This window comes from Meriones unguiculatus, chromosome 2, assembly GCF_030254825.1.
Source record: "Meriones unguiculatus strain TT.TT164.6M chromosome 2, Bangor_MerUng_6.1, whole genome shotgun sequence".
Lineage (NCBI taxonomy): Eukaryota > Metazoa > Chordata > Mammalia > Rodentia > Muridae > Meriones > Meriones unguiculatus.
This window is the reverse complement of record NC_083350.1, coordinates 53,033,481-53,056,174: the sequence shown is the minus strand read 5'-3', so window position 1 is coordinate 53,056,174 and position 22,694 is coordinate 53,033,481. Positions and strand designations below refer to the sequence as shown.

The 22,694-nt window shown below is 43.1% G+C and overlaps 1 protein-coding gene across 3 annotated transcripts; it reads right to left on the bottom strand.

The window, feature by feature from the left end:
• Positions 1-155: 155 nt before the first annotated feature.
• Positions 156-22,530, bottom strand: Cdc25c (cell division cycle 25C). 3 transcript variants are annotated; one of them, XM_021653364.2, is made up of 14 exons: positions 22,266-22,530; positions 21,928-22,135; positions 20,651-20,745; positions 18,958-19,003; positions 16,369-16,402; positions 16,074-16,163; positions 14,075-14,173; positions 13,033-13,182; positions 8,161-8,262; positions 5,664-5,726; positions 3,828-3,926; positions 3,229-3,362; positions 2,664-2,775; positions 156-1,644 (listed from the first exon to the last, which is right to left on the bottom strand). In XM_021653364.2, the coding sequence occupies exons 2-14, from the start codon at positions 22,098-22,100 to the stop codon at positions 1,495-1,497; spliced, it is 1,347 nt and encodes a 448-aa protein (XP_021509039.2). In that variant the 5' UTR covers positions 22,101-22,135; positions 22,266-22,530; the 3' UTR covers positions 156-1,494. The 3 variants fall into 3 exon arrangements, with proteins under 3 accessions (XP_021509039.2, XP_060233443.1, XP_060233444.1); XM_060377460.1 differs by lacking the exon at positions 5,664-5,726 and having other exon boundaries at positions 21,928-22,530; XM_060377461.1 differs by lacking the exon at positions 14,075-14,173 and having other exon boundaries at positions 21,928-22,530.
• Positions 22,531-22,694: the final 164 nt, after the last annotated feature.

Here is a 22,694-nt window from a genome sequence, read left to right as displayed (position 1 = left end):
TGCACAAATTCCCTGAAAAAGTTCTTCTCTTTGGTTCTGAGACACCCTCAAGCAGCTGAGGCTGGCCTGAACTGACATGGAGCTGAGTGAGACCTAGAACCTCAGCTCTTCCAATTCATCAAGTACTCATTACAGGCATTTGCTCCACACTTGGCAAAGTTTTACAACTTAGACTTTTATTCTTATAATGGAAGAATAAAATCTGAAGTGAGCCATTAATTAAACACACACACAATGCTTCCCAACTCTGCCCTCCTTGCAGGGGTCATGCTTTTGTTCCACTTTTAGTGGATGAGCTGCTGAAGCACCATGATTTTTTTTTTAAAGATTTATTATGTATACAGTATTCTGCCTGAATGTATGTGTGCAAGCCAGAAGAGGGCACCAAATCTCATTGTAGATGGTTGTGAGCCATCATGTGGTTGCCGGGAATTGAACTCAGGACCTCTGGAAGAGCAACCAGTGCTCTTAACCTCTGAGCCATCTCTCCAGCCCCATGATTTTTTTTTTTTTTTTTTTTTTAAATTTCAAACAGATTCCAGGTCCAGGCTCTAAACTTGAGCACTAAAAAAAAGAATGTTGGCATATATCTTTAGGTCTCAAAGCCTAGAGTGTGCACCTGTGTGAGGAGCTCAGGGGATGGATAACCTTGGGTGTTGGCCTTTATCTTCAAGTCAGAGTTTTTCTGTCATTCATGTGCACGCCGAGTTAGCAGGCCTAAGAGTTTCCTGGGCTTCTGTCTCTACCTCCATCTCATGGTAAAGGCACTAGGTTACAGATGCACAGAACAGTTCCCAGCTCTATGCAGCTTCCTGGGTTTGGAACTCAGGCTTATGTAGCAGTATTTTACCCACTGAGCCATCTCCCTGACTATATTCTTTGTTTATGGTGCAAAAGCTCAGATTCAGGGTTCTTCTGAATAAGAAGCCCCTTAAAGGAGCCTCATCTCATGACTAATCTCCTTATGTAGATCTTCTAAGAGACTGGGTTCATAATGACACTTTCCCATTTGAGTAGAGGATGGGAAGCAATGGAAGGAGAAAAAAAAAAAAAGCCAGACCTATGCAGAGGAGCCGTCTGGCTTACGGTAAGGTATGAGAGACTGGAAAGGGAACTCTCTGAAGCAGCACCAATATCTCTGCTCACCATCCAGAACCCAGCCCACAGCTCCCCGGAAACAAAGCCAGACCTCAGGGGTAGCACTTCATCACTACGGCGCCCTGTTGGCCTTTAGACAATCTGGAGGCTTTTGTTGAAGGGGTTTTGTTTTGTTTGCTCTGTTGTTTGTTTTTGAGACAGGGTCACATGTAGCTCAGGCTGGTTTCAAACTCACAGAGATCCTCTTGCCTTTGCCTCCTGGGTGCTGGAAGTAAAGGCGTTTGTACATGCCTGACTATGTCCAGCATTTGCAGATACTTTTTAACAATCATGGGGTTGGCAGCATGGAAGATGACTCTCTTAGGGTCTCCAGTGGCTTCACTGTCATTCCCACTATCATGGGCTCACATCCTTCACCAGAAGGGCAATGTGCTCCTGCAGCTGCCGCTCCCCTTCCTGGGCTCTGCTCTGGCTCCGCCATCTCAGCAGCTCAGCCTGGTGGTCTTGGTGATGCATAGGACAGTAGTTCTGCGGATCACACAGTTCCTGAAAGGTACAAGACGTCAAAGATTCCTTAGACTTCTGAGATTTACCTAAGAGATGCTGCTCATTGTTGCTGAAGAATGTAAAATGAACTTTTATTCTTCTGCTTCAACTGTTGTCTTGGAGTTACAGCAATCGCCTTGCCTCTGCCTTCCTAAGTGCTAGGACTAAAGGCAAGCGCCACAACGCCTCCTGCTAACCTAGGCCTAGCCCTGGAAGCTTCCAGCCTCCATACAACATAACCTAGGCCTAGAATGTTTTCAGCCTCTGAGACTTACTGCTTAATATGCTCACCCTCTCTATTTTTTACTGAGGCCTGGGCTGGCTGGTTCAACTCAGCTGTTCTGGCTCAAACTCCTCTTCTAGCTGACTTACTCAATCTGGCTTCTTTCTCGCCTCTGAATTGCTCTGCTTGGCCTTGAACTAACTGCAGCCATCTGTTCTAATCTCCTGGCTCCTTCTTATTCTCTGGTTCATTCGGTATTCACCTGAATTCTCTCTTTGCAACCTGTCTCTTTATAACTGTCCCGGTAAAACTGCCTCCTCTCTCTCTCTCTTATTGCCTTGTAAGTAGCTTCTCTTTCCTCTCTCTTCTGAAATTTGGGCATATCCTAGTCTGTCAGATCTTTCTCTGATCTGTCACTTTTCCCACCACTCAATTAAACATCACTTTGAAACTTGGGTGCTTCCTTCTACAAACTAACTTTACCTTCACTGTTTGGGATTAAAGATGTGTACCGCCACACCTGGACCTAAGCTTTTCTTCACCTGAAACTTGCTTTATACCAGGCTGGCCTTGAACTTAGATCTGCTTGCCTCTGTCTCCTGGATCAAAGGCATGTTTGTATCACACAGATCCAGAAGGTCTTGGATGTGATCTCTTGCCAGAACAGCCATGTTCTGAAATAACATTCCTCTACAGAAGAACAGTTTCTTCTTAGAATGTTTTACCATCCCTGGAGGTTGCACGCTAAAGCTGAGTCTGAGCCCACCCTCCCCCAAGTTCTTCTACATCCCTTTACCATATATTCTGGAAAGAAATCTCTGTATCCCCCTTTGAGGATATACAGCTCGGGGTAGTATAATGTCGGATACTGGTTCAGAGCTCTGTCTTTTTCTCTCAGAGCACGGCACCTGTAGAGAAAATCCAGAGATTGGTGGAATGAAGGATGCACAGTCAGGACCTTCAGAGGGAGAACAGACTACGGCTAATTCCTCTAAAGGACCTTTAGTGCTGGGAAGGTAGCTCAGTGGTAGAGCACTGTGCAGCATAGGGAAGATATAGATTTACTCTCCAGCCCCCCCTAACACACACCATGTTTACTAACCAAGGTCCGAATAACATTGTTTTCCTTTCCTCAATGAAGCTTCATTCCAAATCCATTTGTATAGGTGTGTGTTTACATGATTTTTTTTTTTTTTTTTGATTGCTGGGGATCAAACCCAGGGACTTGTATATTCTAGGGAAGCACTCTATCAAACTGCAGTGGAAAGCATTCATTCACGTTAGTCCTTGCCCAAACTGGTGTGCCAAGTCTCACTCATGATCCATTTCCATCACCGGCTTTAGCTCATGTAGACACTCACATTCGGGGCCCTCTCTCTGAGGAGAATTCACAGAGGAACACAATGATGACTCTTTTCTGGATGTCCAGAGGAACAACAGGCTTCTTCAGAAAGAACTCATGCAGTTCCTTCTGACTGTACAAGTTTAAGGCTCCCTGCAGAAAAAGAATGTTAGCAAGTACTCTTCACGAGCTGTGCACAAGAATGAGCAAGATACTGTTCTGGGACATTTAGGCCAGAAAACTGAGGCAACACGGAATTCCAGGGTAGGAATCTAACCCTACCTCTGTACCTACCCTAGGGTTTGGCATAGAGTTTGGTATTCAATAAACGTTTACAGAACTAAACCACCCAGAGTACAGGTTAAACTACTGAACTGTCTGTGAACATTAAATGTTTGCAAAGTGCTTCCTGGTTCCTGGATTGTTTTCACTCCAGGGCTCCCACAGAAAACAGGGAGACTGTCAAGGAGGAAAAGGGATTGCTGAGGGTACATAGGATCCTTTGAAGGGATCCAATGTATAATGGCTGGATTTCACAGGATCCTTTACCCTCATACCCTTCTCAACAAAACCAGCTCTGCAGCTCTTCCCGTGCCGATGCCCACGATGGAACCTCACCAGGACGTGTCCTCCCAGGTACTCATAGGGATAGCGGCAGTCAACGATGTAAAACCTCTCTATCAGACTCTGGAACTTTCCAGACAGCAGCGCAGCCAGCTGCACAGAAAGAATGACAGATTATCCTGTTCACGGTCGCTCTGAGGGACAGGAGTCACACAGCCCCCTTTTCTATATTCCCATTAGTCGCCCAGGATTGCACTGCGTGCACAACCTCCAAATGTGGCCTTTATCTGCAACCTGCCGATGGTTAGGCCCATCCCACATGAGCATGAAATGGAAACGGCCTGTGTGGAGGAGCCAAATGGCTGATACTGACGTTGTCTATATAGAGGCAAGCACGACCGAGATCAGCCTCTTAGGAGACAGCCGAGGAGGACAGCAGTAGGTACAGGTAGTAGCTATAGAACCCAGTATAAGAGAACATGGGAAATAGTTCCCCATTCTCCGAGTCTTTGAGACGGCATACACAGGTGAGGATTCGGATTTAAAGGAGAAAAAGCAAACCACTTGTAGAAAAATAAACTGGCCCTTTCTAAAAAAGAACTTTGTAAATACATATAGAAATGCATGAAATTATACTTTCTATTTTAAAATCTTTGTTTTGTGAGATAAAGTCTTAAGTAGCCCAGACTGTCCTCAAACTCACTATGTACAGGAAGATGGCTCTGAACTCTTGATCCTCCTGGTTTCCCCTCCTAATTGCTGGGATTATAAACACATTACCTCCCCCCCAGTTTCTTATAATACCTTCAGTAAAAGTACACAAATTGATATTCATCTTAGCATTGTTTTAGGATACTGAAATATTAGAAACAACTCAAATATCCAGTGAGAGTGGTTTAGTGAAAGAAATTACATATTCTAATAAAACAGATTATATAATTATTAAAAATAACATAGATTATCTTTTTTTGTTTTTCTGCTTCGTTTTTTAAAGCAGAGTAGCCCTGGCTATCCTGAAACTCAGAGATTCTTCCTGAGTGATGGGATCAAAGGTGTGTTGCAATCACTGCCGGCCCCTTTTTTGGAGACAAGGCCTTTTAGTCAGGAGAAGGAGGCAGTATGGCCTACACTGCAAGTTCCAAGCCAGCTGGGACTACATAGAGAGATCCTGTCTCAAAAAGGAGTAGGAGGCTGGAGTACATTAGGTGCTACAGTGCACACACAAAGCCCACTCCCGACCCTGCAACTCTGCCAGCACTGTTATACCAGAATCGAGAAATGGAGGCCGAGGCTCAGAACCTCTAAGTCATCAGCCATCTTCAGCTGTATGGCAAGTTCACAACCAGTCTGGGATGAACTGAGATGAAGGAGACTGTCTCAGAAGGAGAGTCATAGTGAAAGAGAGAGAGAGAGAGAGAGAGAGAGAGAGAGAGAGAGAGAGAGAGAGAAAGTTAACATGTAAATCAGGACTCATGGTTACTTGAAAACCTCAATTGAGTAATTTTTTTCCTTCTTTTTTTAATATTTTCTTTCCCTTCTCTCCCTTATCTACCAAAATATATCATTCGTTTAAAAGAAAATGTTAAAAAGGTAGAAAACAGTGGGGTCAGGCATGGTGGCACACCCTCTAATCCCAGCATTAAGGATACAGACCAGGCAGGTCTCTGGGTTCGAGGCCAGCTTGTTCTACACAGGAAAATGTTGTTTTGGAAACAACAAAAAAAGATAGAAAATGGATACAAAGACGTCCTTTCAATACAGTTTCAGTTGAATAAGAAGCCCATGTGAGTGGAAAGAATGAAAGAAATACAGATTGCAGTAGGTTTTAGGGAAGCACAAGCCAGCTGGCTGATATGATCCAAACAGTCACCATCTCCAAAATCTGCTTACTGTGTCTGGGCTGATGTACTTCAGATCCTGGTGTCTCCCTGACACCGTTGGCAGCACACACACCTAGAAAGACCCAAGAACTGAAATAACAGCAGGAATTCTCCACCCAAGCGTCACATCAAAGACTCTTATAAGGTCCTTTCCAAGCGATTCTTTTGTTTTGTTTTGTTTGTTTGTTTTGAGACAGGGTTTCTCTGTGTAGCCCTGGCTGTCCTGGAACTTTCTCTGTAGATCAGGCTGGCCTTAACTCAGAGATCTGTCTGCCTCTGCCTCCTGAGGGCCAGGTTTAAAGGCTGCACCACCACATCTGGCTTCCAAGTGATAGTAGAAAACAAAATTAACTACTGAACAGCTATTGAAAACCATGAAATAAAGGGTCTGAAGAGATGGCTCAGTGATTAAGTGGTGAGTTACAACTGTCTCCAGTTCTAGTGCCAGTAGATCTGACATCCTTTTCTGGCTGCTGTTGACACCGCACGAATGTGGCATATAGACAGACACAAAAATTTTGTTGTTGTTGTTTTTTTGAAAGTCTTACTATCTAACCTTAGCTGTGCTGAAACTCACTCTGCAGACCAGGCTGACCCAGAATTCAAAGAGACGGGCTGCCTCTGCCTCCCAAGTGCTTGCATTAAATGTGTGCCACCCCACCTGGCTAAATCATCTTTATTGTTTTTAATGATGAAACAAGGGGCTTGCTCAGTGGGTAAGAGCACTTGCTCAGTGGGTAAGAGGACCAAGGTTCATTTCCCAGCATCCAAGTTATGGCTTTCTTGCCCAGACATATATTCAGGCAACCACATTAAAAAAAAACATAAAATAAGGATAAACAAGTCTTTTTGTTTTGTTGTTAATGATAAAATGGGGCCTATGTTTGATCCCTAGCATCCACAGACAAAGTCAGGCAGGATGACATTATTTGTAATTCCAGAACTGGGGAAGTGGAAGCACAAAGATCCCTGGGGATTACTGGCCAGCCAGTCTGGTTCATCTGCAAGCCCTAGGTCCCACTGAGACCCTATCTCATAATACATGGTGATAGCTCCTGAGGAAAGCCACACAAGATTGATCTATGGCATCCACATGCACACATACACTAAAGCATGTACAGCCCCACACACATCCATAACCAAAAGATTAAATGGCCAAGCACATTGGTTTATATCTGTAATCCTACCAGTTGGGAGGCTGAAGCAGAAGGATCCTGAGCTATGAGATGCTATTTTAAAAAACAGTAACAGCCGGGCAGTGGTAGGGCAGGGCAGAGGCAGAGGCATCTTTGTGAGTTTGAGGGCAGCCTGCTCTACAGAGTAAATTGTAGGACAGTCAAGGCTACAAAGGGAAACCCTGTCTTGAAGAAAAAGAAACAAACAAACAAAAAAGGAAAACACCAACAACAAACAAAGCAAAACAAAAATATAGGACCAGAGTGGCTCAGTGGGTAAAGGCACTGGCCACCAAGCCTGAAAACCTGAGTTCAACCCCCACGACTCATGTAGTGAAAGGACAGAACTGACGCCCACAAGTTGTCCTCTTGCATATGACTGCATGCACAGTCCCATGCACACACACTTATTGTAAATAAATAAACGTATTAACAGCCAGGCTTGGTGGCACACACCTGTAAACCCAGGACTCTGGGAGGAAGAGGCAGGAGGATTAATGTGAGTTTGAGGCAGCCTGGTCTAAAAAGAAAGTCCAGGACAGCCAAAGCTACACAGAGAAACCCTGTCTAAAAAAAAAAAAAAAAAAGATTAACAATTAAAAACTTAAAAATGAAGATAAATGATTAGCAGAACCGTTTACTACTGAAAAGACTGTATACCTGAGGTCTCAACCCCGGGCCTTCCACACGCTACCCTGGGCTAGCCTTCACTCAAAGACTTTGGTAGTTGTTCAGAGGTAGGTCTCACTATAGCACAGGCTCACTATCTGGCTTCAGTGAAGATGTTCCTGATACAAGTGGGAAGAGAGGCAGTTTGAGGACTCAATCCAGAAGCTGGGCGCAGCAGGCGAGCACTTTATCAAAGAACTGTGCCTTACCCTAATGAGCCCACAAGACGACAGAAAACAACAAAGAGACACACGGCTCAGTGGACCCTAAAGAAGTGTAAGCTACTCTGGTGCTATAGGGGTAGGGAGACACAAAACCTACGTGTATATATGAATTTGTATTAAAAGTCTGTGGAAATACACACAAGACTAACTTTTCTGGCTAGGTGGTGGTGCACGCCTTTAATCCCAGCACTCGGGAGGCAGAAGCAGGCAAATCTCTGAGTTCAAGGTCTACAGAGTTCCAGAACAGTCAAAGCTACACAGAGAAATCCTGTCTCAAAAAACAAAAACAACAAAATAAACAACAACAAAATTTCTGGTTGTGAGATAAATTTTATAATTTTCTACCTTTTTTTATTAATCAAGTATTATTTATTTATTCGCTTGTGCGCACATACCTGTGAACACACATATAAGTAAAGGTATATATAACCAAACTCACCTTGGAGAAATCACCAATCAGATGCTCTTGCTCAGAATCTTCCTCCTCCATTTGAATGGCATCAATGTTACAAAGAGGGACAGGCTTCTTTAGACTTAAGTCCTGAAATGAAAAACTCTCACTTACCCACAATTCTCATGGTAGATGTAAAGACCAGGACTGGCAACATGGATCAGTAAGTAAAGTACTTGCTGGGGCTTAGCAGCCTGAGTTCAGTTCCCAGAACCCTTATAAATATGGAAGGGAGAATCAACCCCACAAAACTGCTGTTCTCTGACCGCCATATGAATGCCTACACACACACACACACACACACACACACACACACACACACGCACACACACGCACACACACAGATACATAAAATAAAAATCTAAAAGAAGTTTTAAACAAATAATTTTTTTTTAAAGATGTGGAGGCGCTGGGACTTTTGTGCATTGCTGGTGAAAATGTAAAATGATATACTGCAGTAGGACAATTCCTAAAATTTAAGCATAAAATGGTCATATTTGACTATATAGACTGGGGTATGAGCTCAAATGGCCCAGTAGTTGCCTGACATTTGCTAGGTCCTGGGTTCAAGCCCCAACATTGAAAACAGTATCAAATATCACATGAGCTAGGCATGTTGGTACACACCTGAGATGCCAGTATTTTGAATGCTAAGGCACTAGGACACAGGTCAATTAGGGCTACTTAATAAGACCCTGTCTTTGAAAAGAACAATAAGACACCACCACATGAAACTCCAGAAATATGCACCTCTCTCCCTTCGATGCCAGGGATGGAACCCAGAGCCTCCTGAACAAGTACCACAAATCTTCTCTTTGCACATGTGAGTGCTCACGTGGCCAGAGGTCAACCGTGGGTGTCATTCCTGAGCAGTCGACCATCTTGTTTTTGCAGCAGGGCCTCTCAGTGAAGTCTGGGACCTGCTGATTAGACATGGCTGACTGCCTATCCAGAACTGGGACTATGTTACAGAGCTGACTTTCTTTGTGGGTGCTGGGGCTCAAGATTAGGTCCCCATGCTTACGCGTAAGTACTTTACCAATTGAGCTATCTTTTTTGTTTTGTTTTGTCTTTGTTTTTCAAGACAGGCTTTTTTGTATGTAGTTTTGGCTGTCCTGGAACTCACTCTGTAGACTAGGGTGGTCTTGAACTCACAGAGATCCACCTGGCCACAACCTGGCTGAGGTATCTTTTTTTTAAAGATTTATTTTATTTTTTTGATTTTATGTATGTTTTGCCTGAATATAACTATGTATATCATGTGTGTGCCTGCTGTTCATAGAGGCCAGAAGTGGGAATCAGATTCCTTAAAACTGGAATTGCAGGTAGATGTGAACCACCAATGTGGGTGCTAGGACTTGAACCTGTGTCCTCTGGAAGATCAGCCAGCGTTCTCAACCACCCAGCTATGTCTCCAGCGTCAAACTGAACAATCTCTCTAGCCCAAGGAATCGTCTCCATCTTAATTATGGTTGCTCAGCTTTAGTAATATAGCACATATTAGTATCATAATATTTATTAAATGTTGTTCCTACTTACATCAGCTTTTATTAACAATAATAAAGCAGGGCTGGAGAAATGGCTCAGCGGTTCAGAGCACTTGCTGTTCTTTCAGAGGACGGAAGTTTGGTTCCTAACACTCACATGGTAGCTCACCACAACCTGTAACTGGAGCTCAGCAGATCTGACTTGATCTTCTGGCCTAACTAATGCATAAAAATAACCCTTTAAAAATAATAAACTATGTAAAATAATAAGCTGTTTTTCTTTCATTTGAGGGGTTGGGAGAAAGATAAGGTCTCACTCTGTATCCCTGGCAGGACTGGAACTCACTATGTAGACCAGGCTAGCCTCCAGTTCACTCTGCCTCTGCTTCCCAAATGCAGAGATTAAAGCCATGTGTAACCACCCACAGCAATTTTTCTATTTTGTTGAGTTATAATTCATAAGCAAAAAAGATACACAACACAAATTACTATGTCCCTCACCAAATATTGCTTCCCTGTGTTTGCATGCCCACCCACACTCACAGAGAAAAAGAGAGAGAAAGGGAGTGAGAGAGACAGAGAGGGAGAAGTGAGGGATGAGAATATACATACTTTAGGGAGAGGCAGAGACTGAGACAGGGCATTACTACATAATCCAGGATTGAACTTGGACTTCTCTTACCTCAGCTTCCTGAGTGCTAGAATTATACAAACTACTTTTAATACTTTATCATATAAACAGCAATTCTATGGAAGGCTTATTACATTCTCCATTTAATTTATTTTTTGGCATGTGTATCTGTGTAGTATGTGTGTAAATATGTGTAGAGGCCCTAGGTGGATAGCAGGAGTCTTGCTAAATCACACCCCTCCTTATTTACTAAGGCAGAATCAGAGAGCTTGCTGGTAAGGCTACTCTAGCTAGGCAGTATACAGGAATTTAAATTTATAACATGGCGGCTCTTGCAAGAGATCAAATCCAAAGATCTTCTGGGTCTGTATGATCCAGTTAGAATACATATACACCTTTAATTCAGGAAACAGCCAAGCACATCAGAGTTCAAGGCCAGCCTGGTATACAGCAAGTTTCAGGTAAAGAAAAGCTTAGGTCCAGGCATGGTGATAAAGGCCTTTAATCCCAAACTATGAAGGTAAAGTTAGTTTGTAGAAGGAAGCACCCAAGTTTGAAAGTGATGTTTAATTGGGTGACAGAAACAGTGACAGATCAGAAAAATATTTGACAGAGTAGGCTATGCCCAATTTTCAGGAGAAGAGAGAGGAAAGGGAAGCTACTTAAGGGGCAATGTCGGGGGTGGAGGGGAGAGGCAGGCAGTTTTACTGGGACAGGTTGCAGAGAGAGAGAACTGAGGTGAAGACCCAATGAGCCAGAAGATTAGAGCAGATTGCTGGAGTTAGTTTGAGGGCAAGCAGAACAATTCAGAGGCTGAGAGAAAAGCTAGATTGAATAAATTGACTAGTTGTGGAGTTTGAGCCAGAACAGCTGAGTTGAACCAGCCAGTCCAGACCTCAATAAGAACAAGATAGGGTAAACTTATTAAGTTGTAAATCTCCAAGGCTGAAAACATTCTAGGCCTAGGTTAGATTTTTTTGTATGGAGGCTAGAAACTTCAAGGGCGAGGCCTAGGTCAGCAGATGAAGGCAGCAAGCTTCCGAGACAGCAACTGAAAAAGGCAAATTAAAGTTCCTTTCACGAGCCGACCTGCTCCAATCTTCACCTGCTGGATTCACCTTTCTAGAGCTGGAAACACAGGTGGAATTACCCAGCATTTCTAAGGGTCCTGAGGGCGTGAACTGTGGTCTTCACCCTGTGTGGCAAATACTTTATTGCCCAGCCCTCCTCTCTAATTTATAAGGGAAAATTGATGCTTGAAGTAGTGTGGCAAATCGTCTAACACTAGCAATAGGGCGAGAACTAGAACGCAAGGACCTTACTCCACTGGACAGCATCCGCCCTATGGAAGTCATTAAACTTTCTTAGTTTATTGAAACAAGGTATGCCTCTGTTACCCTGGATGACTTCAAGCTTAAGGAAGCCTTCCTGCCTCAGTTAACCAAGCGCTACAATTATAAGCATGAACCACCAAGCCTGGCAAATCATTTACTTTTAACTTTTTAAAAGTTTCTGTACAACTAGCATGCTATTCCTCCCCATACCCCCATCCTCCCTTTTGTGCCCTCTCACTTCCGTCAACCAGGTTGGTCCCCCTACACAATTTTACTCCATTTAAATGAATAAATTTAAAACCATCTTTGTCCACATTATCTTCAAATATGGGATGTCAACACATCTACAAGGCATAAGCACCTTCAGATTATATCCTAGTGATGTGGGAAGTACCTGGAAGACAATTGCAAGACCCTGCTAGGTTATTCCAGCCATTGCTTTTGATAGCGACTCAAATTACTCAACACCGTTTCTCATCCAGTAATAGGATGATCTCCAGGGTGATGTGACATTATCCGTCAAGTATCTCTTAGAGTCTAAAGACTTTCTTATTACTATTACTATTATTATTATTATTATTTTAGTTAAAAAACCCTGGTCCCCGGAAGAGCACCCAGGGCTCTTAACTGCAGAGCCATCTCTCCAACCCTATTACCATTTTTGAGACCAGGTCTCACTATATAATCAAGGTTGGCCTTTAATTCACAACCCTCCTGCCTCTATCCACAATGTAGTGGAATTATGGGTATGTATCACCATTAAGACCCTGTTTTTTGTTTTTGTTTTGTCACAGCCCTAGTACAATACAATATTGTTTAGTTAAGATCAAACATAGAAGCTCATGCCTGTAATTCTAGCACAGGGAAGACTGAGGCAGAAGAATTTCAAAGCAGCCCAGACTATATAGTAAATTCCAGACCTGCTTTGGCTACAAGTGAGTTGCAGGACAGCCTGGGCCTCATAATGAGACAGTCTCAAAAACCAAACAAAGTGAAAAACAAAAGTTGGTGTGGTAGAACAGGATTGCACAATATAATCCTAGAATTCAGGAGGTTAAGACAGGAGGATTGCCAGTTCAAAGCCACTCTGGGCCAAACTGCAATGTCAACAGCCTGGAAAAAACCCTGTTGTTTTGTTTTGTTTTTGTTTTTGTTTTTTAAATAGAAAACAAAAACAGTAAGGAAGAACCGGAAGCCATTGAGATGATTCAGCTGGAGAGGCCCAGCAACCTGGATTTAATGCCTGGATCACACGGTAGGAGAGAGCGGACTTTTCACAGTCCTCCTCTGACTACCACACATACGCCACGCCACGTGCAGGCGCACACAGAGACACACAGGCATATGCACACAGTAAATAAAACAAAAATAGGAGGGATGAAAAATGAAAAGTAACAGAAGAGTGTACCTTGGTGTCTTGGTCTTCTAGAGAGAACTCCATTGGGTCTTCTGAAATCCTTCCTTGGTCTTCTAGCTTTTGATTTTTACTGAGTTTTAGAACTGTAGTGATGGGACTGCCCAGACACTTCATTTTGCTCTCCACCAAGATTCCATTTTCCTGTCAAGTATATTGACAAAACTATAGTATGAAGGTTTATGTCTATGATCCCACTAATTAAGAGGCTGAAATAAAAGGCTTAGGAGACTGAGGCAAGCCTGCATGGCAGCTCACAACTATCTGTAACCCCAATTCCAAAGGATCTGACACCTTCACACTAATGCACATAAAATGAAATAAAAGAATTAAAAAAAAAAAAAAACTAAAAACAAGAAACCCTTACCTTATTCAAAACACCTACATCATGTATAAAAATTGATTCAAAATATACCAGCAATATAAACAATTAAAAATTAAAACAGCAAAATAAAACTTAAAACTGCACAACACTTAGAAGAAGCTCCCTACAGTGGCAGAAGCTTACAGATCAGGATTGTGGAGACTGAGGAGGAGGAGAGCCTGAGTAAAGGCTTTCAAGGCCGGCCTGAGCAGCATAGTAAAACCGCATTTCAAAAAGGAGAAAAGAAATGGACAGTGTGCACTGTGACACATGTTTGTTGTCCTAGTACCTAGACTGACAGAGCAGGATTGTTGTGGGTCTGAGCACAGCCTGGACTGCAGAGTGAGCTCTTTTCTCAAAAACTCAAAAAGAAAGGATGAGAAAAGAAACCAAAGGCTAAGAAAAATTTCACACCACAGTTTAAACAACTAAAGGATCAGAAGATACACATAGCTCCTCCTTGGTTCTGCTTGGATTAACTTGACTCACCCTCTTCTCCTCTTCTTTACAAGTTTGAATCATCATAAAACATTATTGAGGTTTTAATCTCCCTTTATTAATCACTTTTTTTTTTTTGAGACAGGGCTTCTCTCTACAGCCTTGGCTGTAAGCCTTGATTCGCTTATAGCCTAGGATATTTTAGCCATCAATCGGTGATATTCAATAACTCACCAGCACACAGAGGGGAGAAGCCAGAGGATCTCCAGGCATTTTTTTAAACTTCGGGGTCCTAGGTCCCTCCCATTCCAATGCCTTTAAACTGGTGTTTATCTGCATAGGAAAAACTGCATTGGCTAGAGGAAGAGAAGTAGTAATAATGCCTGCCAAAATATTACATCTGATCAAGCTATGAATAACTCTCATGAAACACAGAGATGTAATAATTAAATGCACATCTGAAGATGTAAAAAATACTGTGGATTATGTCTTACACACTTATTTGCTTTGGAGAATATACATTTTATCATCATAAGCAAAAGAATAGAGCTGAAAGAAAGTTTACCTGGGAAGGGATCTGCAATTTTATTTGTAGTTATTTATTATTTTGAAAGATGAGTGTTTTTCTTTATTTAATGTGGATGAGTCTTTTGTTTGCATATATGTATGTACTTTGTGTGCACCTGGTGCCTGCAGAGGCCAAAAGGCAGTAGAGTTACTGATGTGTGTGAGCCTCCATGTAGGTGCTAGGAACTGAACTCACGTCCTCTGGAAAAGCAGCAAGTACTTTTAACCACTGAACCATCTCTCCAGAACTGGGATTATGAGATTTTAAAAAGTGGTTATAAGCTTTGTAATCCCAGCACTTAGGGAGGCAGAGGGAGGTAGATTTCTGTGAGTTAGAGGCTATCCTGGTCTACAAAGCGAGTCCAGGAAGCAAGGCTACACAGAGAAACCCTGTTTCAAAAAACCAAAAGTGACTACAAAGGGAGATTAAAATGGTGCTAACAGGGCTGGAAAGATGATTCAGCTTGTAAAGGTACTTGCCACCAAGCCTGACAATTTGAGTCTGATAGCTGGAACTGAAGCGGTAGAAGAAACAAACTGACCCCTGTAAGTTGTCTTCTGCCTCTATGGGCATATGAGCATGTGCACACATGCACACACACCCAAAATTTAAAAAAAAAAAAAATCTTCAAGGGGCAGCAGTAGTAGAAATTTTTAAAAGCTGACTAGAAACAGCTAGAAACAGGCATATTTTCTTCAGTATAGGAAAGGAATAGTGGGGCCTGGAGACATGGCTCAGTGTTTAAGAGCCTTGCTGCTCTTATGGAGGACCCAGGCTCGATTTCCAGCACCTACATGGTGGCCAGCAACCACCTGTGACTCCAGTTCCAGAAAATCCAATGTCCTTTTCCAGCTCTGTGGGCCCTGCACTAATATGGTGTACAGAAATATGTGTAGGCACCACAGATATACATGCAGGTAAACACACACATAAGATAAAAATAAGTACGAAAGAAAAAAGATATTATAGCAGCTCTACCATGCATACCGACCTAGCTGAAGGCATGGAAGAGAGAGAAGATGTCCAGAAAAGGAGTTTAGGTGGATAGATTAAAGAATCATCTTGGCAAGCGGGTAGCTCAGAAAGGGCACTTTCAACTTGAAACACGATGGTGGAAGGCTGACACAGCTTCTACAAGATAGAGTCAAACAGTCTGACTAAGGAGAAATTAGGAAAAATTAAGGTGGGCCTGATATTCAAAGTAAACCGATGGACTGCTCAGCTGGTACGCACTAGCGCTGTAGGCTCAATCCTCAGGAAAACAAAACAACGAAACAAACAAAGGACTACACTGAGGCAGGGGGTATATAACTCAGTGAAGGGAAACAGCAGTTTGAATGAGGCCTAAACTTAGCAATAAAAGTATAGCCAGAAAGCAAAGAATTTGTGAAAGTTACATATGTTTTCACAAAATAAAATTATTTAGGGCTAGTAAGATGGTTCAGTAGGCAACAGTGCTTCTTGCGAAAGCCTGAGGACTTACATTCCATTCCTGGACCCACTGGGAAAGGAAAGAACTGGCTTACAGAAGTCCCCTGACAGGAACCTGCACTTACAGAACATGATGATTTCAAAACACTTAATTACATGATAGTAACAGCAATTTGTACACTTAACTGATAAACTGAACATAACTGATAGCTCAGGTTTCCAATAAATACTCACATTTTCTTTATTTCCAGATATGCTACACTTTGCGTACTTCTTTCTGTGGCCATGATCCAAAGCGTTTGGAGTACTGCAAAGAAGCTGTACCTAAAAGACATTATAAACAGAAAGCATTCAACATGCACAAGCCACACGGCCAGCTAGGAACCCTCTGCCTTCCCCAGAGAAACAAACCCAAAGTCAAAAAGGATGCTTTTAGCCTCAGTGCTCAACAGGTGTTCCAGCCCAGCTAGCCACACATAGTGAGGCTCTCTCTTAAAAGAAAAAGAGAAAGGAATGGAGGCTTACTTACTGGGAGGCCTTTCATAAGGTCCTGATGATGATTCCTGAAGAATAAAACCAAAACAAACAGTGGTTAGCTAATCCCCACATCCAGTTTGGTTCTTCAGTGGTTGGAGACACCCTGGCTTTTCTTCTTTCCTATTCAAGGAGTCCTACTCGTTGGGGTTTGTCTCTTCCAAGCACATGAAGGGTACTAGATATCCAGACTCAGTGGCATCCTATAGAACAGGCCCAGTTCACCAGCACAAGTAGACAAGCTAAGCATGGACCACGGGGGAGTCTGTCTGACACTATTTCAGGGTCAGTGTGAGGGGTGGAGCCTGGGCCTTGCACAGACTAGGCCTGCCAGCTGAGGATACCTCCCACTCCTGTCCACTTCTGTCCTACATCTTTCCTAAATTCCCACTCAGTCCACCACTATAAAGCCAGCACTCAGGAGGCTGAACTAGGAAGATCAATACAAGTTCAAGATCATACTGACTACAGTGAGACCCTACCTCCAAAAACAAAAGATAAAAAAGCATCCTCCCCAGCATGCATCATCCCTTGAGTTTTTGATCTTAGCCATTCTGATGGGTATGAGGTGAAATCTCAGGGTCATGTTGGTTTGCATTTCCCAAATGACTAAGGACGTTGAACATTTCTTTAAGTGTTTCTTTGCCATTTGATATTCCTCTGTAGAGAATTTTGTTTAGCTCTGTATGCCATTTTGTTATTGGATTACTTGGTTTGTTGGTGTTTAACTTCTTCAGTTCTTCAGCTATAGGAGAAATCAAGGAACAGGAAAGGAGCCTTCCACAGAGGACCTTTGAAAGACTCTACCCACTAGGGTATAGAAGGAGATACTGAGACACATAGCCAAACTTTGGACAGAGTACTGGAATCCTTATGGAAGAAAAGAGAGATAGAAAAACCTGGAGGGGACAGGAACGTCACAAGGAAAACAATAGAACCAAGAAATCTGGGCCCAGAGGGCTGTGCAGATACCGATAATCCAACCAAGGACCATGCATGGAGAGGACCTAGACACCCTGTTCAAAGGAAGATCATTGGCTGCTCAGTCTCCAAGTGGGTTCCCTAGTAAGGGGTACAGGTGCTGTCTCTGACATGAACTCAGCAGCTGGCTCTCGGATCACCCTCTCCTGGGGGCACAGCCTTACGAGGCCAAAGAGGAAGATGATGCAGCCAGCCTTGATAAGACCTGATAAGCTAGGGTCAGATAGAAGGGGAGGAGGTCCTCCCCTATCAGGGGACCAGGGAAAGGGCATAGAGGGAGAAAAGGGAGGGTGGGTGAGACTGGGAGGAGACAAGGGAGGGGGTTACAGTGGGGATACAAAGTGAATGAATTGTAATAAATAAATAAAAATTTTAAAGTATAAAAATATTATAAAGCTGTGTGGTGGCAGTGGTGGTGGTGCACACCTTTGACCCCAGCACTCCGGAGGCAGAGGCGGGCAGGTCATCCAGGTCTGCAGAGTGAGTTCCTGGACAGGCAGAGCTACACAGAGAAACTGTCTCCAAAGAAACCAAAATAAATAAATAAATAAATAAATAAATAAGTAATAAGTTTTGAAAGAGCTGAACTGAAATCAGTTTTTATAGCTGGGTGGTGGTGGTGCACACCTTTAATTCCAGCATTCAGAAGGGAGAGGCAGGCGGATCTCTGTGAGTTCAAGGCCAGCCTGGTCTATGAAGGGAGATCCAGGACAGCCAAGGCTACACGGAGAAATCTTATCTTGAAAAACCAAAAACAAAAGTAGAAATCAGCTTTTTATTCCATATACACCTGGCTAAATATTTTAGAATCTCCGGGACAGACTCTATTAATAGTTATAACAACAAACACAAAATGCTTGGTATGTACTAGATATATTTTTTTGTTTTTCTTTTTTCTTTTTGTAGAAGGGGTAGAGGAGGTAGGAGATGGTGTTAAAATAGTGTCTTGCACAGTCCAGGGTGGCCTCAGACTTGTTACATGGCTGAGGCTGGCCTTGAACTTCTGATTCTCCTCCCTCTACCACCTGAGTCCTGGGATCACAAATGTAAACCATATTACCTGGTGCTGGTTGGGTTTGTTTTTAATTTTGGTTTGGGTGGTGTTTTGTTTTGTTTGAGACAGTGTCTTATATCGCCCAGCCTCTCATTTTTATTTAATCTTTGCAATAGCTGTTTACAAAAAAGTGCTACTGTTACCCCATATTGTAAGTACAGAAAGTCCAATCCAATGAACTAAACTGTGGGTCCCAGCTGGTAAAGTAATAAGCCACCAGAACCCAGAGTCTCATTCCAGACCATGCATCTTTAACCGCTGAAATACAGCACCCCTCACGTGCAAAGAGAAGCCACAGCATGAGTGCAGTCCACCATTTCCCCTCATGGAAAACAGCTATTTCTGTGTATGCTGGTTTAAAATAGCCTGCCCTTTCACAACACTAGTCAGAACTGGAAAACTTAAAAGCTGTCAGGCTGGAATCTAGGCCTCCAAGCCCACTAATATCCAAAGCGAAATACTTTCTAGTCTTCAGATTCCACATAGGATAACATCCCTGTGATCCATGCGGAAAGATTAGGGCATAGACCATTTAATAACAGAACTTACATCCCATTGAACTGTATATCCTGAGGTCCTGAGGAATCCAAGGAATCTGCAATCAGATAGGAAGAATCATGGGCTGGGGTTGTAGCTTCCTTAATAGTGTTTGCCCAGCACACACACAGTCTTAGGTTCAGTCCTCATCTCTGTATAAAACCACGGTGACATGCATCAGTATCCCATCACCACCAAACAAATACACACTAATAACAATTTGTTTGTTGTTTGTTTTCCAAGACAGGGTTTCTCTGTGAACCTCTGGCTATCCTGCTCCATAGACCAGGCTGGACTCAAACTCATAGAGATCTGCTTGCTTCTGCCTCCCAAGTGCTGAGACTAAAGGCGAGTGCCGCCACTACCCAGCTAATAAAGAATTTCTAAAAACTGCGCTGGAGAGGTGGTTCAGAGATGTACTTGATGTTCTTTCAGAGGTCCCAGGTTTGGTTTCCAGCACCCACAGGGTGCTCCACAAGGGATCTAACACCCTCTTCTAGCCTCTTCAAGAATCAAGCACACACACATACATGTAAGCAAAACATACACCTAAGAATGAATGAGCCTTAAAAAAAATGTTTCAAACCCAATCGTGGTGGCACAAATATGCCTGTAACTCCAGCACTTGGGAGGTAAATTCAGGCATATTATAAGTTCAAAAGCTACACAGTTGAGTTTTAGGCCAGCCTGAGCTACATGAGACCCTGTCTCAAGCCTCCATCTTCTTCCTTCCCCAAGAAAACAAACAGAAAAGAAAGTGGGTTACTTAGGAAATCTGAAATTAGAGCTAACACTAGAATGGATTACCAGCAAAACTTTTTAGACCCAGAAAAACCACCTATTAGTTGACACCAGAGGCGCATGCATGTACACACATAGAGACACAAAAACAGTTTCTCACAGAGTCACACACAGAGACACAATTAGTTGACAAAATTATTTCTTTTGTATGTGGAAGGCACCAAGGACTGAATTCAGGGCCTTGTAGAAAAAAGTGTCAAATTTTTGGTTCTACTGAGATTAAATTAGGATAAAAAAATACTACTACTGCTGCTACTAATAACTTTACTATACTTTCAACCCCATCATTGGTCAGTCAACAAAATATATTTCTTCTTAGAGAACTTTTCCTAATGTAAAGCAACCTCTATTACTCTTATTTTCTCTTTCCATTAATCATTTAACCTCAAAATTCCTACTTTTAGGCAAATGTTCTCTCAGGGTTTTGGTATGTGGTAGCTCTGGCTGGTCTGGTAATCTTTCAGTAACTCTGGCTTGCCTCAGCATCCCAAGTGCTGGGTTTACATAAACTAAACTAACATATCTGGTTTTATGCAGGTTCTTTACCTACGTTTACCAACTTCCATTTCTATCCTATTACCTTGTCTTCTCTCTGCAAGATTAGTTTTAGTTGCAAACCTCAGCCTTTAAAGGGTAAGCCATCTCTCCAGCCCAGGAGATGGTTTATCAATTAAGTGCACTTGCTGCTCTTCCAAAGGACTGAAGTTCATTTCCCAGCATCCAAATGGCAGCTCACAACAGTCTGGAATTCCATTTCCAGAGGATCCAGTTCTTCTGGCCTCTAAGTGCACCAGGCATACATGTTGCACACATGCACACATGCATGCAAAACATTTACACACATAAAAAATAATAAAAATAAAAAGTGTTAAGTTAGGTTTCTTTTTAAGGACTGCACCCCTACCAGTTTCCTCAAAGTCAGCAGAAGTAGCCAGCTGAGACGCAGACATCTCTCCATTGCTAAGATTCGAAAGGTCAAGGCAACGTTTTGGTGTTCCTCTGTTGAGACATCAGAATATATTAAGATTCCCATTAGGGTGTACTATCCTTAAAAGGTAGAAATTATGTCTTCATTTGAAATCTCTCTCATCATCACAAAAATCTAAACAATATCCAAATAAGCCCACCTGCTATTTGGAAATAGCTCAGACTGGGCTAAGAGCAATCTCCCACCTTCCCTCTATTTCAATACTGTGAGCCTCATTCTCTTCTCACCAACACCCTGAGATAGGATTTAATGAGAATTTAAATTTTCAAAAATTTAACTACATTTTATTTATTGTGTGTGCACACATTTGTGTGTGAAGGTCAGAAGACAATTGCAGTAGAAAGGAGCTCTATCTCAGGTCATCAGGTTTGGTGACAGGTGTCTTTACTTGCTGGGCCATTTTACCTGCCCAGTGAATAGACTCTTGCCCCACATTCTCTATCTTGTTCACCCTGAACACATAAACTCAATTTTCCCCCGAAACCCCTACTCCTCCTCAAATACTTGTTTGCTAATGAGATGTAAAGACAACATGACCAAAATGAAAAGTAGAACACTAACATTAATACAATCAAAGTGACAACTCAGCACATTGATTCTGACAGGACAGGAAAAAAATTATCCCTGGTAAGACACAACATGACTTTTTTTTTTCTTGTTATTATTTGTTTGTTTGAAATAAGGTCTCATTCTGTAACCCACTAGTTCTTCTGGAATTCAATAATAGGCCAGGCTGGTCTTGAACCTGTGATCATCCTTGTTTCAGCCTGCAGAATGGTGAGATCACCAACATACTCCACCACGTCCCGTTAGAAAGACATTTTTTTGTTGTTTGTAACATAGAAAGGAAAACCAATACTCAAAAGAGTAATATATTTTATGGTCAAGGCTGAGACTCAAACCCTGAACCTTGAAACAGAGTAATTCAGCAAACAAACTTGTTCATAAAATCAAAGATAAAGTGTAAAAAGAAAAATTAACTTATGGGCTAAAGAGATGGCTCAGTGATTACGAGCTTGCTGTTCTTCCAAAAGGCTGCGGTTAGGTTCCCAGCACCCACTTCTGGGTGGCTCACAACCGTATCTAACTTCAGGGGGCACAATGCCTCTGCCCTCTACAGTCACAAATACAGACCCACTTGCGGACTACACACACACACACACAACGACAAATATTTTTTTAAACGAATTTACCCAGACAATACGCTTAGGTTTGCGGAGTCGAGGAGTCTGTCTCCCGGAGACTGAGGGACATCTGAACGGACGGTAAAAGAGGAGTTTCTCTCCAAGAGCAGGTGTAACAGCTTCCTTTGATCGGACCTAAACCTGGGTGCGGGAACTGAACTGCCCTCGTCGCCCGCAGACATGCCTGTAGAGTCTTCACCGAGGGAGGTGGGGCCACCTAGAAGACACTCCGGGCGTTCAGCTCTCCCGACCTCTCCGCCCTTCCAGGGCCATGCGGGGGGGCATCCCACAGGATCAACACGACCCGCTGGAACGTTACATGGCAGTGGTTCGGGTAGGAAACTTACAGACGTCGGGCCAGCTCAGGGCTTCCAAGGTGGAAGGAGAGAAAAGCGGCTGGATCCGGCCCACTACGTCCCCACTCCCGACCGGAAGAGACGGATCGACCCTGCAGGGGTCTGGATTGGGAGAAACTCCCGCAGGACTGGCTGCAAGCGAAGCCGCCACCGAAGGGGAAGGAATCAGACAAACAGCAGCTCTTCCAGCTAAAATCGCTTCCGCGTAACCCCGAGGCTTCTCCCCGGAACTGGCCCGAGGGCAAGACTACCAGCCTCTAGGCCTGGCCATTCAAATCTTCCGCTCTCTCAACAACCTATCGCAGGCCGCCTGCTAGCAGCGTCAGCCAATCACCGCGCTAGCCCCGCCCCGCCCCTGACCAATCGCCAATCTCGTAACTCTTCCGCTGGGCAGCTCCGCCGCGCAGAGAGCCTGGTGCA